The sequence below is a fragment of the Melanostigma gelatinosum genome, assembly GCF_949748355.1.
Source record: "Melanostigma gelatinosum genome assembly, chromosome: 23".
NCBI classification, from domain to species: Eukaryota; Metazoa; Chordata; class Actinopteri; order Perciformes; family Zoarcidae; genus Melanostigma; species Melanostigma gelatinosum.
Genome location: NC_136656.1, coordinates 3,223,255 through 3,239,142, shown reverse-complemented (window position 1 = coordinate 3,239,142; position 15,888 = coordinate 3,223,255). Strand labels below are relative to the sequence as shown.

At 43.9% G+C, this 15,888-nt stretch overlaps 2 protein-coding genes across 4 annotated transcripts in view; both read left to right on the top strand.

Moving 5' to 3' along the window:
- The first annotated feature begins 226 nt into the window (after positions 1-226).
- ovol1a (ovo-like zinc finger 1a) lies at positions 227-9,800 on the top strand. Its single transcript, XM_079295468.1, has 5 exons — positions 227-655; positions 5,881-6,110; positions 6,317-6,541; positions 6,918-7,062; positions 7,152-9,800. The coding sequence occupies exons 1-5, from the start codon at positions 556-558 to the stop codon at positions 7,478-7,480; spliced, it is 1,029 nt and encodes a 342-aa protein (XP_079151594.1). The 5' UTR covers positions 227-555; the 3' UTR covers positions 7,481-9,800.
- A 366-nt stretch (positions 9,801-10,166) lies between these two features.
- mus81 (MUS81 structure-specific endonuclease subunit) overlaps positions 10,167-15,888 on the top strand; it is a 6,295-nt gene continuing 573 nt past the window's right edge. The window contains exons 1-17 of one of the 3 annotated variants that reach the window (XM_079295104.1): positions 10,167-10,239; positions 10,461-10,611; positions 10,918-11,047; positions 11,360-11,433; positions 11,729-11,845; positions 11,939-12,019; positions 12,161-12,249; positions 12,431-12,616; positions 12,699-12,869; positions 12,957-13,084; positions 13,512-13,624; positions 13,874-13,993; positions 14,303-14,398; positions 14,681-14,809; positions 15,215-15,318; positions 15,411-15,494; positions 15,737-15,888. The exon at positions 15,737-15,888 is cut by the window's right edge and continues 573 nt beyond it. In XM_079295104.1, coding sequence (XP_079151230.1) covers positions 10,471-10,611; positions 10,918-11,047; positions 11,360-11,433; positions 11,729-11,845; positions 11,939-12,019; positions 12,161-12,249; positions 12,431-12,616; positions 12,699-12,869; positions 12,957-13,084; positions 13,512-13,624; positions 13,874-13,993; positions 14,303-14,398; positions 14,681-14,809; positions 15,215-15,318; positions 15,411-15,494; positions 15,737-15,803 — 1,830 coding nt within the window. In that variant the 5' untranslated portion in view covers positions 10,167-10,239; positions 10,461-10,470 and the 3' untranslated portion in view covers positions 15,804-15,888. Of the gene's footprint in view, positions 10,612-10,917; positions 11,048-11,359; positions 11,434-11,725; positions 11,846-11,938; positions 12,020-12,160; positions 12,250-12,430; positions 12,617-12,698; positions 12,870-12,956; positions 13,085-13,511; positions 13,625-13,873; positions 13,994-14,302; positions 14,399-14,680; positions 14,810-15,214; positions 15,319-15,410; positions 15,495-15,736 lie in introns of all 3 variants that reach the window. The other 2 variants (XM_079295102.1, XM_079295103.1) reach the window with 2 other exon arrangements.

Genomic DNA, 15,888 nt, shown 5'->3' with positions numbered 1-15,888 from the left:
CAGGTATACAGAGAGGCCTCTCTCCCCAGCCCTGTTGTCACCGTTATTTCTCACGCGCATGCGCGCTGGCCCCTGTTTCCTGCTTTTCAAATGAGTACCTGTGCTGCGTTGGACCCACCTCTGACTGACTGTGTGTGTGTGATCAGGATATAATCCCCCGTTTTTTTCCTCTCCCCTCAACCCGCTCTCTCACCCACTCCCGTTATTTCAGAGCGCATAGGTGAAATCCGTCTTTACCTGTCCGAGGTAGCACACCTGAGCGGACTCACCTGTCCATCGGAACACGTCTCTTTCCTTTTTTATTGAGTGCTGCAAAGAGAATCGGGTAAAGAGAAAGGTGTGTACGGTCACAACATAGGAGATTAAAGCGGGACCAAGTTTGCGAAACCAGAAGAAAGGTGTAAGGAGGACGGAGAAGAAGGGACCGACACCTTCCATTTTTTTTCTCCTTCCAACTTTGGAGTTTCCTGCTTTTGTAACTTTTAGTTGACTTCACGTCGCGACAAGCGACTTTACTACCAAACTCCAAATAAAAGGACCGAGTGTTGATTCATCATGCCGAGGACCTTTCTGGTGAAAAAGTCGAATTTTTCGCCGGTGAAGCGAAACTGGAGCGAACGCCCCGATCATGAGCGAGGCGACGTCTACGTCCCAGGTGAGTCCACGCCGGTGCAATGAGCCATATTTGTTTTCTTTAAATGAAATATCAAACCACCGAAGCGCAGGCGGGTAGCGGGGTCCTGCCGCGTCTTTGGGTGCTTTTACGCACGGATTTGTGGATTTCATGCGGTTTTGGATCCACCAGGAATGTCAGTGTGGCGGGTGGGGAGGGGGGTCGGGTTGTGATTGTAACGGGTCGGCTGCTGTCCGGGGCCACCGAATAACGGGAAACGCAGCAGGCCGTGAAGAGAGAGTGTAGTTCAACTTAGAAATCCGACTTAATTGAAAAAATATATCAATAAAGTTTTTTCAAACTTCACACAAAACACATTATATCAAATGTATGTTTGCTCTTCTATTTTTCATATCTGCCGTTGTGTTGCGGCCTAACAAACTGTCACAAAGGCCCGTTGCTTTTCACATATCGACCTCCAACCCCTGACGTTCTTCCTCATGCAGCACTTCATTGACTTAGGTAGCCCAAATAAAGGCCTATTATGTATTATATGACGTTCAATTATGTATTCTTATTTTTTTTATTGAGTTAAACTCTTTTGAGGCCTAGTGGGTTGTGATTTTGGTTGTTACACTTATACCCAAGTTGTCCTCGCATCCTTAAAAAATAACTGTTCTTCAGACTTGTTGGATCAGTGGCCCACTCATATGATGACATTTCACTGCGGGCTGTCCCACAGGAAATCCCGTTTTCTGAATTGGGTTCCCCAACTGAAAAAACGAACAAGATCCGACATGTTGTTAACTGTCAAATCCCTTTGCATTTAAATGGCACGCAAAGGGAGTCCACCCCTTCCCCAACAACTCCTCTTCAGAACAGTCTCCATTGTTGCCGTCGGCGGAGTTTTTATTGTAAGACCACGTTGGTATCAGATAACAAGTAACGGACTACACCCTAAACCTCTTTCTCGCTCTCTCTCCCCCTCCCCCTCTCCCCGTCTCCTATTCTCCACATCTCATCACCGTTAACTTTTAATCATTGACTTTTACATCCTCTCTGGTGTTTGAAACCGGAACATTCGGACGAAGTGAACTGCAGGTCGTTTTCAGGTGGTTTTAAACTAATAATTCTGTCAAATAACAGTCAATAATCGTAATGAGAGCATGCAGGTGATTCTGGAATCATCAACTGATGTGATACGCTTTTGGAATCGAACTGTACGCAAACAAAATACACAATTACCGATTTCATAGCCACATTTACTTGTTTATCTCTGTTAACTCTGACTGTAACCGCTGTTGATCTGTCCAAAATGAGAATCAGTCATAGAAAACTTGATTTTATTCATCAAAATATCCAATTTTCCATGAGAATGTATCCGTACGATAAAAGAAAAACTGAGCGTCAGTGCGTAATTACGCGGAGTTAACCTCACTGAACTCAGCAACTGTCTCAGCTCAAGTGTTTGGTATGTGCCGTTACTTGACGTACCGGCCTGACGTGTGCTTCTATGTGCGGGGGACAGAAGGAGTCACACAAACAAACACGCAGGTATGATAATTGCAGTCAGAAACAGGCTTGTTGAATACCCTTTGAGGTGCCAGATGCGATCAGATTGGATAGGTGTATGTGGGTGTGCAGTGCGTAGAAGTTTATTTTTATCCCTTTATACACAAACATGTGCCAGGACCTGTTTCTGATGGATCATCAGTCCCTGATCTGTCTCTGACTTAGACAAAAGTAACAAGTGTATTTTATTATCACTCCCACCAGCTGCGTTATCTGAGATCTGGCACAACATTGCACAGAAATACAATCATAATAAGAGTAATAGTACAATAAAAGTACAACAATAAGAGTTTAATATAGAATTAAAAAAGATAAACTAGAACGGGCGTAAAGAAGTCTCGCTGCTATAAGAAGAACACAATTAAAAATAATCGTGATAACTGAAACTGAATCACTGTTATTGAATAAAAAATGTCCATAGGCGTTGTGGTGTGAGCCGGATGAGATGTGACATTTTAACTCTTATTACAGGTTTTTAAAGATCATATAAAAAATGTGATCTGCGTGGGACAACCGAGGGGGTTCCAGTTTAAACTTAAAATAATTATAAGAACATGATTCAAATTAGAAATGGAAATTTGCTTTCGTAATCTTAGATTTTCACGTAACAAAAGGTTTTAGATGTTAATCATGATGATGGTGACGATAATAATGATTTGATTTATAAAAGAAATACTGAAAGTCCAAGATTAAGATGGTTCTGCTCTATCTTCCATTTCTTTCATTTACAAGTGAAACAAAAGTTTTGTACTCTCGGATCCAAGGGAAAGACAATGTGATCATTTTATATATATATATATATATATATATATATATATATATATATATATATATATATATATATATATTCATATTATTTCACAGCTTGACCAATACTGGGCTTTTGAGGCCAACACCCTCATTCAAGTTCAACAATTCTATTTTAATTCATAAATGCACAAAATTTCAGTACGGATGCTTTAAATGTGGTTATTAAATGACATTTTGTGTTTATTATCTTCTGTTGACGAGAGTCGGATGAGAAGATCGATAACGCTCACATGAACTGGAGTGGTATCGGTCTCCTCCTTTAACTGCTCCGGGATGTCTGTCGATGATATCAGCCCATCGGTTTATCGGTGGGGCTCAAATGATGTTTTGTGAGTTCATCGTATCGCACTGATGGTCTATCCTGAGGCTGCTGCAAGGTTAATGTTTATTGCATTGGAGGAAATGTAACGGACCCTAAAGACAGCCTACTGCGGCAGACGGTACGCCTTCAGCAAACACACACACACACACACACACACACACACACTGACAGACTCGCACCTTGTGTTTGTTAAAGCTATCTACCGATTGTTGACTCTTTTTCTTTCTCCCAACTGAGGGACGTTAAATGGATATAGAAATAAATTCAAGAAGTGCGTTTGGAACAACTCGTTCTCTCTTCGACGTGAAAACTCACCCTTTCTCCTAAACGCACACACACACGCACACACACACACACACACACGCACACACACGCACACACTTTTCATTTATTTCATTGGTGAGGGGGAAGGAGTGAACAAACAATACAAGATGAGATTAAATGTCCAGCCAGCAGCAGTCACCTCTGAAACTATCAACACACAGGAATCAAATAGAAAAGAGCTGAAATCACTTCAACAGTTTGTAACGTGTAGAAACCATAAATGTGTTTTTATTCATACTTTTTCCCTGACAACATATCCTTTATGATGCATTTTACTGGGACACCAGGCGGGATAGAGCAGTGAACTGAATATCTTTGGAGTTGTGGACAAAACAAGACATTTGAGGACTTCGTCGATGGAAACAGCGACTGCCATTTCGTCACACTTTATATGCAAAACAACTCATCGATTAATCAAGAATATAATCAACGGATTCATCGAGGATGATAACAGCGTTGGTTGCTCACTGCCCTACTTCCCTTCTTCGTTATTGATTGCCACCCAGAAGGCACTGCTTGCGTGTTGAATAGAAGCGCATGAAAATATGTTGTTTTCCAGAGGACGCGAGCGTCACCAGCACGGGGAAGATCAAAGCAGCGTTGAAATACTTGAAGTAGCTTTAGCAGCAGTGTGCCTCTTTTATGTAGGAACATTATTGTCGGAATAATATGCAGATGACTGCAATAAGGCAGTACAAAATGTTGGCATTACTTTGTTTATGCTTTGGTCAGATTCATTTTCATTTTGACTGTATTTTATTCAAACAACACCCGATCACTGTAAAGTAAAGTTATTATGGATACATCCGTAGAGGCTGTGCGAGTGATATCTCTTTAAAAGGAGCCAGCGTACCGTTATACCTCTGTTGCTTGTTGTGCCTTTTCAACTTTTGCAGCTCGCTGTTGGGCTTCATTTGCATCTACATTTGAGTTTTATCTGATTGAGGCCCTGCAGAGTCAACTGATTCGTTGTCTTTGCTGAGCTGAACCGCACCTGCCTCCGGGCTAACCGAACGCATCGCACAAAGACACGCACGCACACCTGCTGCACTCTCAAAGGTTTCTATAACCCGACCTACATCGCTCTCCATCTCCCTCTTTGAGCTGTGTTTTGTTAGATTGTGCTCACACACACAGACGCATAGAGAGGCAGCCACCCCTGTGGAGGTGGATTGTTTGACGAAGGTACAGAGCCGGTGCTGCAAGACCGTCTGGTCGGACGAGTCTAACTGTAATGGTAATGTGGTGAATGTGTGCGTGTGTGAGGAGGCATGTGAGGACCTGTATTATAAGTAGCACGAAACAAAAGGCCAAACACATCGTCAAATTCAGCAGTACAAGAAGAACCGTCTCCCTCGGTTTGCTTCTTTCTCTCCCTGTCCCTCGTTCTCTTCCACTCGCTCCGCTGAAAGAGTGTTCCATTTCCAGCAATGCTTTATCTTCATGACATGTCCGTGTGTGGGATGTGTTTCCACAGTAGCTCCAGTTTTAAAGGAGCAGTCGGGCAGTTTAGTTCTCCATAAAGCTGGTTGACTGGTTGGAAAACGGTAAAACTTGACTTTACCTTCAGTCCCTCGTAATCGGTCAATCTACAAAAACACTGGATCCTACATTTTCCCATAATGCAACTCAATAATCACTTAGTCATGCTGAGTTTCCAGTCGTAAGTTTCAACTGGAATACCGCCTGAAGTTGGAAAGTCGAAGGAACCCCACCAAGCATGGCCTCAAAATCCTAAATGGCTGCTCAACAGTAGATGAGCTGTAATGTGCTGTTTGTTAGCGCTTCCATCATATTTGTGTCTCATTGAAGAAGTCATACTTCAGTACTGTCCGACTTCTATCTGTGGGCATGTTGTTAGGATGTCTGTATGCACAACATACCGCTAACCTGCCTGGAGGAAAACCCCATTACGTTTTCCGACTTGTACTGGAACGCAGTCAACTCGGGTGTGACTTCTGATTTCTGAGGTTAATCTTTCTTTAACTCCACACCCTGTTATGTTACTCTGAAATCACGAAACTTCTCCAACACGACGTAGGAAACTGAACTTGGCCTTCGACATTTTTCCAACGATCAAAATCGTACTCGCAATCACGATCATGAACGTTTTTGATTTACATCCACCATGTGTCCAAAAACATGACTCCAAACGTGTTTCCGCTGCTCCCAAGTGATTGCTGCAGCTTGAAGAAGAGACTTGAAAGGTGACACTGACTCTTCCCCTCTCCCCCTCCAGTCTCCATCTACCCTTCGCCCATCCTGATGATGGAAGCCGAAGCCAGCCCCGCCGAGATGACTCCGCTCTGCCTCACCAAACAGTCTCTCTCCGACACGCAAACGCATGCCGAGCTGCCGTCCAGCACGATGCTGGGCCGGCCACAGAGCCTGGCGCCGTCATCGGAGGGCCGGTCAGATCTCAGGAGGAGGGCGCAGGGCGGCTCTACGTACATCCGGACCAAAATGAAGGTGAGGAAACGAGCAGCGACTGCATTTTAGGACCTTTTATCACTTGATATTTTGACATATTTATGCTGGTGTCTTCTTTCCCAAAATGAACATGAATAGATATTAATATAATATGCACTTCCAAGGTGTGAACCATAGAAATAGAGTTTACAAAGGCTTTGTAATTGTAATGTAACATAAATGTCAATATTTTCTCTCCTCCACAGATAACCACAGGCGATTTACGCCCCGACCCCTCTCCTCTCCCCCTCTCCCTCCCTCCCATTCCCACCCTGACAACCCTAACGCCAATCGCCACCGAGATGCCAGTTGCCTCGACGACGACGACCCCCGAACCCATGGAAGCGGTCTCCATGGTGACCAGAGCAACAGGTGAAAGTCAGAGTTTGTTGACGGGGCCGACGGGGCCGACGGGGACCTACGTGTGCCAGGTACGTTTGTTCTTCGTTTTTTAATTTAGAAAAAAACGTTTTTAAAAATCGGAAATCAATGTAATGGAATATTGGGACGTTCACCGTGAAACATTTCCAATTACATGGTACTCTGGTATACTATGGTGATGCCTGCACACTGACTCCAGGCAACGCAATTTCATAAACGTTAAAGTGTTGTTCCAAACCTTCCACCTTCATGATTTGCAATAAATAACAGCCCTTCATGTGTAACCGCGTGTGCAACAAGTACGAACTAAAAAGAGATTTTTCTTTTCATCTTGCATTATTCTTGTTCGTCGGCTTCAAGGACACGCACAAAGCCTTTCGGTGGGGAACACTGAATGTGAACAAACTGTTTGTGTCGTTGTTACAGGTTTGCCAGAAGACCTTCTCGTACCAGCGAATGCTGAACAGACATCTCAAGTGTCACAATGACACCAAGAGACACCTGTGCAGCTTCTGCGGCAAGGGCTTCAACGACACCTTTGACCTGAAGAGACACGTACGCACGCACACAGGTAGCTGACACGTTTTCACTTCGCACACGTGCATAAACACAAACGTAATAGATGCAAGAATATGACATTTTTCCGTGTTTTCAAAACAGGCGTCCGTCCCTACAAGTGCACGCTCTGCGAAAAGGCCTTCACCCAGCGCTGCTCCCTGGAGTCCCACATGAAGAAGATCCACAGCGTCACCCAGAAGTACGCCTACAAGGAGCGACGCAACAAGCTGTACGTCTGCGAGGAGTGCGGCCTCACGGCGGGGACTCAGGACGAGCTGCTGATCCACCTCCACTCGCTCCACCCCGACAGCGCCCTGTTGAAGGGGAAGGCTGCGAGGAGAGCTGGAGGAGGACGAGAGGATGAAGGGTCATCGCCAGGCTCTCCTCAAGGAGCGGATAGTGATGATACCAGTGGATCAGCAGGGCAGTAGAGGGGAGCCTCAGGACATAAGGACTTATAAGTGAAGATTCAGATTACATAGCAGTGGGGAAATGTGTGTGAATGTACGTGTGTATGGATTTGGGATTCTCTATATATCACAGACTGCCGCTTTAAAGGAAATGCACCAAAAAAGGCCACGTCTGACTTTGACGAGCAAAGGCCACATTCTTTTTACATGGGATTGTAATGCCAGCTCATTAACATGCACGACAATATCAACATTGTTTTCTTAAATCTGTATTGAATGTAAATATTTCCTGTGGGCGTCTTTGTACAGCAAAAAAAGAGAAAAGATGTTTTACTTTGTGCATTAAAGGGAGTAATATATTACAAGATAATTATCTACAGATGCATTCTGGTTCAACGGCATTGGAAGTGAGCTGTGTGACCTGTGGCTGGTTGATTCCTGGTGTGGTTAGAAAGAACAATATTGCTGGAAATACACCTACCGGCACCTGTAAGGCTCACTAATTAACACTTTTTAATCTTGTTCGTTAAATATGCACAAGAGACTCCAGGAAGAGTCTGCACCCAGCCAAGGAATAGTCCTGCAGTATTTCTCTCAATATCATCGAGCCAACCAATTAACCAATCTGTTGACTTATCACTGCAGTTTTTTGGGGGGGATTTGATCCTATACCCTAGATACCTGCCATAAGAAATAATACTCAAGTATCTAGATGCTTCTGTAGGTCATATAATCCTGTTACTTAAAAATGTAGCAAGCAGACCATGCACCAATGCATCCAGTTGCATGTCCTAACAATAACAGGTGCATGCAACAGTGCATTGACATTCACGCATGCGTGTGCATTGTCAAGAGTTGATATATTAAAATGCATTGTGCTATAACAGTGGCAGCGTTAGATCAACTGACAAGCGGTGGTGGAAAGGTAATAAGGAACACAAGCACCCCAAGCGCAGCATCCCAGTGATGACCGAAAAGGTTGTTACAGGCACAAAAGGAATTCTTGGTATGAGTGTTGACGTATTTTTAGCTGTAAATCATGTGGTCACATGGGGAAATATGTTCAGTAATGAAAAATCAGAGGCATGTCATTACATCCTCTGAACAAATCAGCCTAGTTTTTCAACATTAATGTGTCTTTACAGCCTCGGCAGCCATCTTTCATTTGAATACAAACGTGTGACTTACCTACCCTTTACACTGCCCCTTCAAACTCTTTGAGTGCATGAAAGATGGCTGTTGTGCACTAATTGTGCTACTCCCGCCCCAAAACGTCTGACTGTGTTTAAGTAAGAGAGCGGTTGTGGTTTGGAGGGCGAGGCTGGATTCTTGGTCTCTGTTGGGTCTTGTTGGAGGAATCCTGCAACCGCCCTTCAGCCTAAGGAAACAGGCTAGCGGATTAAATAACGGTCTTGGAAGTTAACCGACACTGATTGTATTAAAGAGGCCCAAAACTCACAGGGTCGGGTTCACCAGCACAATCTATACATTTTAGCCGTGCTTCTGCTTTTGGTTGGTCCACCACTCAACAACTATTGTAGAGACAACCATGGTTCCCACAGGCCTGAATCCTGACTTTTGTGATCGCCTGACTTCTCTTCTCGCCCCCCCATGACATTGACATTTGTGGTCTTTAGGGAAATGCCTCAGCGTCTATTGGATGGATTGTCATGAGCTCATTGAATTGCCAGAACCATCTGTGCATTGAGAGAGTGGAGAAGAAGAAAAAGTAGTGTTCCTTTACCCCAGAAGCCATCAGTCGTGGCTCCAATCAGACCGGTCTCTGAACCAGCAGGTTAAATCGGCTTCCGTCACGCCCAGTGAGCCAACTCCCACGATTCAACCAATGCAGTCAGTCTCCACGCCAGTCCCCGGAAATAAATACCTGCGGCAGTAACAGAAACAGTTCTTCTTGATCTTTCCCTTCAGCCTCCGCTGCTGCATTGTGGGAATCGAGGAATGTTGCAGGCGTTTCGTTTTGAAAGTGTATCCTTTTGTTGTTTGAACATTTAATTAGTTTTTGTTAAGACGACTACCATGTTTGTTCCAATGCCGAAACCGTTGCCAAAGGCCTCGGACACCGGCTCATAGGCCTTGGCAGAGTCTTCTCTCTCTGCTGGGCTTAACGGCGCATGTGCCTCATGAGCTTAACCTGTAACGATGCGTTGAAGCCTCAGAGTACGTTCAGTGTCTGGCCAATTAAAGGTATTCAAACAAACGTTGGGATCATTTTTGACAACAATCTGAAATTGGTGCCGATGTGAGACCCAGAGTAAGATTCATGGGGTCCCACACTTTCCCCACTTGAACCCTCATCCTACTAGCTCCTTAATGAGGTGTAATGTGTGTAGTTCCAACTCTAATTTGCTCTGTTTTAAATGTTTGGCTTTGAAGCGAGACGCCACCCCGGTAGGCTTAGTATTTTATTAAAACTCTGTGGATTTACTAACGGTGTGTGTGTATACAGTATGTGGTAAGAACTATTTATTTGATGTTTGTGAATAAAGTTATGTTGCAACAATTTAGAAAAGTTAAGTTTGAGAGGGATCTAATATATTCTGTATTTTATGTATATGATTTATGTGAATAGTTTCGACAGTACAGTGCAGTACTGTAGATGTACAGCATCCTGACTCCATGCTGAATAAATAATAACGTTCGTCATTAAAGTGCGCCTTAGCTCGCCTTCTTTTCCGCTGACGTGCAGACGTCAACCCGGAAGTGCGCCGCGTCTTTGAATACAAGGCGCCAGCGTCCAGCTGCAAACTCACGAGTTAAAGGTGAGCACAGACACGACTACTGTAATAATTATCTGCCAAATCTCCTGACACGTGTTGCTTACTACTTTTAAATATGGTGGCGTATCAAGGAAATCGTTGGCATGGCTAATCAGGGTCTGCTAACGTTAGCATACGTTAGCTTAAGTTGCAGGACGCGGTTGTTATTATCACGTGGTGTGTTCGTATTCCACCAGTCCACCGTCTCGTTACTCTCTTGTCAGACCCAAAGGGATGCCAGCTTCGGAACCGGTCCGGTTGGGTCGGAAACGGAACCTGCCCTCCTGTCCGAACCCGCTGTTCCTCGCGTGGCTCACCGAGCTCCGGGACCAGGCGAGAGAGAAGGGACTGAAGATCCAGTTCACGTACCAGAAGGTATTTATTGTAACGTTATACTCTGATATATATATATATATATATATATATATATATATATATATATATATAATAATCTCTCATGCATAATGGTCCATTTCTTTAAAAATATATAAAAGTAAAAATAATACCATCATTTGTTTTCATGGGCATCAGACATATTCATCAGTATGTTGTTTCAGTCCAGTTAACGGTCATAATATTTAACTGTTTATACACAACGCATGATAAAACCTTGCAGCCAATAATTGAAATATAGAGGAAATCAATGGAAAACACACTTCATTTATGTGTGTCTGTTTTCAGGCCATCAGCTCTTTGAATAAGTACCCATTACCGCTTCAAAACGCCAAAGAGGCAAAGATCCTGCAGAACTTCGGAGACGGCATCTGTAAAATCCTGGATGAAAGACTGCAGCGGTACCGTAGAGAAAACGGTAAGACACTCAAACTGTTGTTTGACTCTTTTTTTCGTAGGACTTTGCCACGAGTCGTGTTTCTGTTAAACACGAGACAGAAAACTAGAAGGACGTTACAGAGAACCTGTGGACAAGCACCAGATAAAGCGCTGACATCATCGAGCGAATTTAGGAAATAGAGATTGTTAGATTTAGAAAATATCCCGACATTTTCTCTACAGTAACGGTGAGCTCACATCATAAGTTTCAATTCAAGACAAGGTAGTCTTAAAGTGTGTTGAAGTTATCAGTTTACACCAGCTCCTCTGTCTTTGTCGTCCTCTGCTGTAGGTCCAGACTCTCTCCCTGAAGGACTGCCCCCTCCTGGCAGACCGGACAACAACAGCCTGGCTCCCTCCAGAAAGGTAAACAGGGAGAGTGTGTTTGTCTCACTGTGTAAAGACACGATTACAGACCAAAAATACAGCAATCGTAACATTTCCAAATGGACAAATTGTTGGAAATGTGTGTATTCCTTGAATGTAAGGAGGAATAGTTTGAGTTTTGATTAGAAACCTTTATTAGCTCCGGTGCTGCTGGTGAAAATGATCTGTTGAGGACCACATGTGATGAAACTGGTACACCACCCACCCCTAGATTACTTCAGTGACTCGGTGTGATCGCTTACGTTTTAATTCGTTTCATCTTTTCTCGTAGAAGAATGCAGCAGGGGATCAAGGGAAAGGAGGAGGAGGGAAGAAGAAGAGGAGGGAGTACGTGCCCCAGAAGAGGTCTGGGGGTCATGCAGTACTGCTCACCCTCTACAGACAGTCACAGGTACAACTTTCTCCATCACAGTAGTTTAAATTCGTTAAAAGTATTGCATTGTGGCCTCGGTAATTAAAAACACAATGTGTCATCTCTCTCTAGATCGCAGGAAGCAAAGGTTATATGTTTAAGATGGAGCTGCAAGCCGAGGCTCAGCTTCTCTGTGATAAGTCTTTCACCGCTGTAAGTAAAATATTGTTCATAACACAACGTTCCCAATCCGCCCTTTTGCTCTTGTTAACTCCTATTAAGTGGGTTTATTTTCAATTTGAGTCGTTTCTCTTCTTTGTGTGTGCGTGTGTGCGTGCTCTCGCGCGTCTGTAGCCAGATTTAGGCAGTAAGTACACCGCCTGGTCTTCAGTGAGCACTCTGATCCACAAGAACTTCGTCATAAAGACTCACAACCCTGCAAGGTACACAGGAAGATATTTAATGTATTGCCATGACATTCGTGTTCCCCTCAGGATGCTGATGTGGGCATTTCGTACATCCTAGCATGCATGTCTATAGACTCTTAGTGTTGCTAATCATATGAATACAGTGAAGACAACTTGTTTGGTTAGCCGATGAAGTTCCCTCTCCTTCCTCCCTCAGGTATTCTCTGACTGAAGAGGGTCTGGCTTTGGCGGAGCGGCTTGAGTCGGTAGAAGAAGACACTAAAGACGGCCCTAAGGGGGACAGAGAGGAGGCTAGGAGTGAAGAAGAGGTGGAGGAAGAGGAATGTTGTCCTGGGCTTGTGGACCTCACTGCTAGCGATGACGAAGAAGAAGACGGAACATCGTGAGTGTGCTTGAAATGAGTGACGTCTTCACTTTCTGCTCTTTTTCCTGCTGGAACAAAATGAATCATCGTCTCCTCACAGCCCTGCAGAGAGGCCGGCGTGTGTCGCCCAGCTGGGGAGTGAGGTGGACGGGATGGGTTTTTCGGGAAAACCCCAGAACTCGCGGGCAACGAGCAGAAAGCCGAATGCAGGACGTCTTCTGCCTGGAGCCTACGAAGTTATCCTCTGCGTGGACTTCATTGAGACAACCGGGTAAGAGAGCATGTCTGGATGTGTCCGTGTGAGTCAAAGACGCTCGTGTGTGTGTGTGTGTCATGACTCGTTGACTTGTCCGTGCAGCGGGAGCAACCACCACAAGGATGAGCTGGTCAAAGAGCTCCAGAGAAACGGAGTGAACTTCGACGTTCGGAAGCTGAACGTTGGAGACTTCCTGTGGGTTGCTCGAGAAAAGGTTGCACCTGTTCCAGGTAACGCAGACACACCCAGAAACATAAGACTAAGGGAGTGATGTCAGAGAATCTAATTCTCCTGATAGTTTATTATGAATAATATTAGTGTCGCTAAATGTTTATCTGACAAGGATTAGACGTACACGAAGCATGACTCCCCTTTGCTGGTTTGACCTTTTATTTGGTCGTCAGTATTTGGGGGTCTTGGTGCAGAACAAGGAAGATCAGAAATATACAAGAGCAGAAATATTTGATCGTCAAAAAGGATCAAGAAAATGAGAAGCTTAATTCCTTAAAAAGGGAGTCGATGCACCTCGAGATCCTGGTTTTAAAACTGTGTTTTAAAAGTTTACTCTCCTACTTGAGGCGTGAATATCATCATATGGTATTTGCATGTTGCCCGTATATCTACATGCAATAAGAATGCGTTGTAATCTTTCTCCAGGCCAGCTGCGTGCCCCTACAGGCAGGGAGCTCGTCCTTGATTACATCATCGAGAGGAAGAGGATGGACGACCTGTGTGGCAGCATCATTGACGGACGCTTCAGGGAACAGAAGGTCGGTTGCTGCGCGGTGCAAATTCTTCCAATTATTAATTTATTTATTCAAATTATGAGTAAGTTAGACTGCAAGTATGTCGGTTACCTGAGATCCTATTGATGCCGCAACATTGCTTGTTTTGTCTGACGAATAGCCAATAAATGCATGAAAATATTTTATTTCATTTTATGTAAATTGTATGGAGAGCAGAAGAGGCTATCCCATGGGCTCTTTATGACGTCTCCCTTGATCTCTTCCCTGCATCAGTTCCGGCTGAAGAGGTGTGGTCTCCGGAGGCCCTGCTACCTGGTGGAGGAGTGCGGGTCGGCGGCCTCCCACCTGAGTTTACCTGAGACCACCCTGCAGCAGGCCATAGTCAACACACAGGTGCGTGAACACACAGGCCTACACTTGGACGACAGCCGATCCAGACCAGTATGTGGGTCGATATTATTGTGTAATACTGGCTTAACACAGGTATGTTTTAAATGTACATTTATCTGCATCAAAAATGTCAGACTGGGTCCGTCGCTACACAACATTAGTCAAGCTCCAGTCATCATTCACCACACGAATATTAGCTCAACCGTGGTACAAACAAGTGAACACCAATTGTTACAGGATTGTTCATGTGGTGTGTAGTGTACGTATGTTGTGTGTCTGCACTACTCATGTGTGTGTGTTTGTGTGCGTTAGGTAGTCGATGGCTTCTTTGTGAAGAGAGTCCAGGATGTGAGGGAGTCGGCTGCCTACCTCACCGTCATGACGCGGTACCTGATTAAACTCTATCAGGTGACACACAGAGTTCATTCTCTTGCCTTTTCTTTTGAAAGAGAGACCACCTCATGCATCATTTGAGTAGAATAAAAGCAACAGATTAAAAAGCAGGAAGCGGACGATAGAAATGAGTTAAGAGAGGACTTGACAAAATCTTAATACACACAATGCTTGTTCGTAGGATCGTCCCCAGGATGGAGTTTAGTGATTGTTTTCACGGTTCCGTTGCTTTGTAAAATATCTCCGAGATGACACTGAACTATGATTTACAGTCGTTCTTTTTCATCTTTACTTCAGAACTGTACGCTGATCTGTCGCTCCAGAGAGCTGGAGGGTGATGGAGGGCGTGATGATGAGGAGAGAGGAACCCCGTCCTGCTCTCTCATCTCTTTTGCAGAGTTCAACCACGGTGCAGTCAAAAACAAGGTGTGTGTGTGCACACGGTTTCTATTTACCGGTTTCGACAAGCACTTTGAATTTGCAAATGAAGAAAAACTGCTGCTACTCAGCGAGAGACAGTTATTCAGTGCCTTATTTTGGGCTTCAAAAACGCACATGCGTGTTTCGCTCTGTGTGTGTGTATATATATGTATATACACATATGTATATACATATATGTGTATGTGTGTATATATATGTGTATGTATATGTGTATATATATGTATGTATATATATGTATGTGTATACATACATACATACATATGTATGTATGTGTATATGTATGTATGTATATACATATGTGTGTGTATATATATGTGTATACATACACACATACATACATACATACACACAGTGTTACATTGTGCGTTTGTGAATCCGTTTCCCTTCCAGTGTCAGACGGTGAAAGAAGTGTTTGCAAGACAGTTGATGCAAGTTAGCGGTTTGTCTGGAGACAAAGCAGCTGCTATACTGGAGCAATACAGCACTCCACACAGGTAACATCTCACCAGGAAGTCTTGCCCATTGTCAGTTATGCCCATTTACTTTTATTTGAATACAAATAAGTTTGCTTCTCTCTTCACTTCAGTCTTCTTACAGCTTATGAACGGTGTGCGAGTGAAGCACAGAAAGAAAAACTCCTCTCTTCCATCCGACACGGGACGCTCAAACGGTTTGTGACTTGATTTATATTTCATAATGATTCGCGTGTTTGTTGTTACCCAGTCAAGACAAAGAGTCAAACGACTGACGTGTTAACTTAAGTTAAATTCCAACAGGACTTTGATTTGTGAAACCCTTTCTACACACACGGAAAGAACAAGAAATACCTGCTAAATAAGATGACACACATCAGAAGTGCTACTTATCGATGACACAAGGAGCGACTGATGGTTCCTTTTCTTTGTTTTGCAGGAACCTTGGTCCCGCTCTGAGCAGAACGGTTTATCAGCTGTACTGTACTCAAGGAGCTCTGTCATAGATATAGTCACCGGTGAACATCTGTCTCACTTCATGTGAATACATTAAAACTCTTAGTTCCTATTTTACTTTAATAGAATGCGTTG

Bases quoted from the DNA above. Each gene is read 5' to 3' on its own strand.
- ovol1a (XM_079295468.1), top strand. From the start codon at position 556: ATGCCGAGGACCTTTCTGGTGAAAAAGTCGAATTTTTCGCCGGTGAAG. The intron at 656-5,880 runs GTGAGTCCACGC...CTCCCCCTCCAG, and splicing joins AGGCGACGTCTACGTCCCAG to TCTCCATCTACCCTTCGCCC. The intron at 6,542-6,917 runs GTACGTTTGTTC...TCGTTGTTACAG, and splicing joins CGGGGACCTACGTGTGCCAG to GTTTGCCAGAAGACCTTCTC.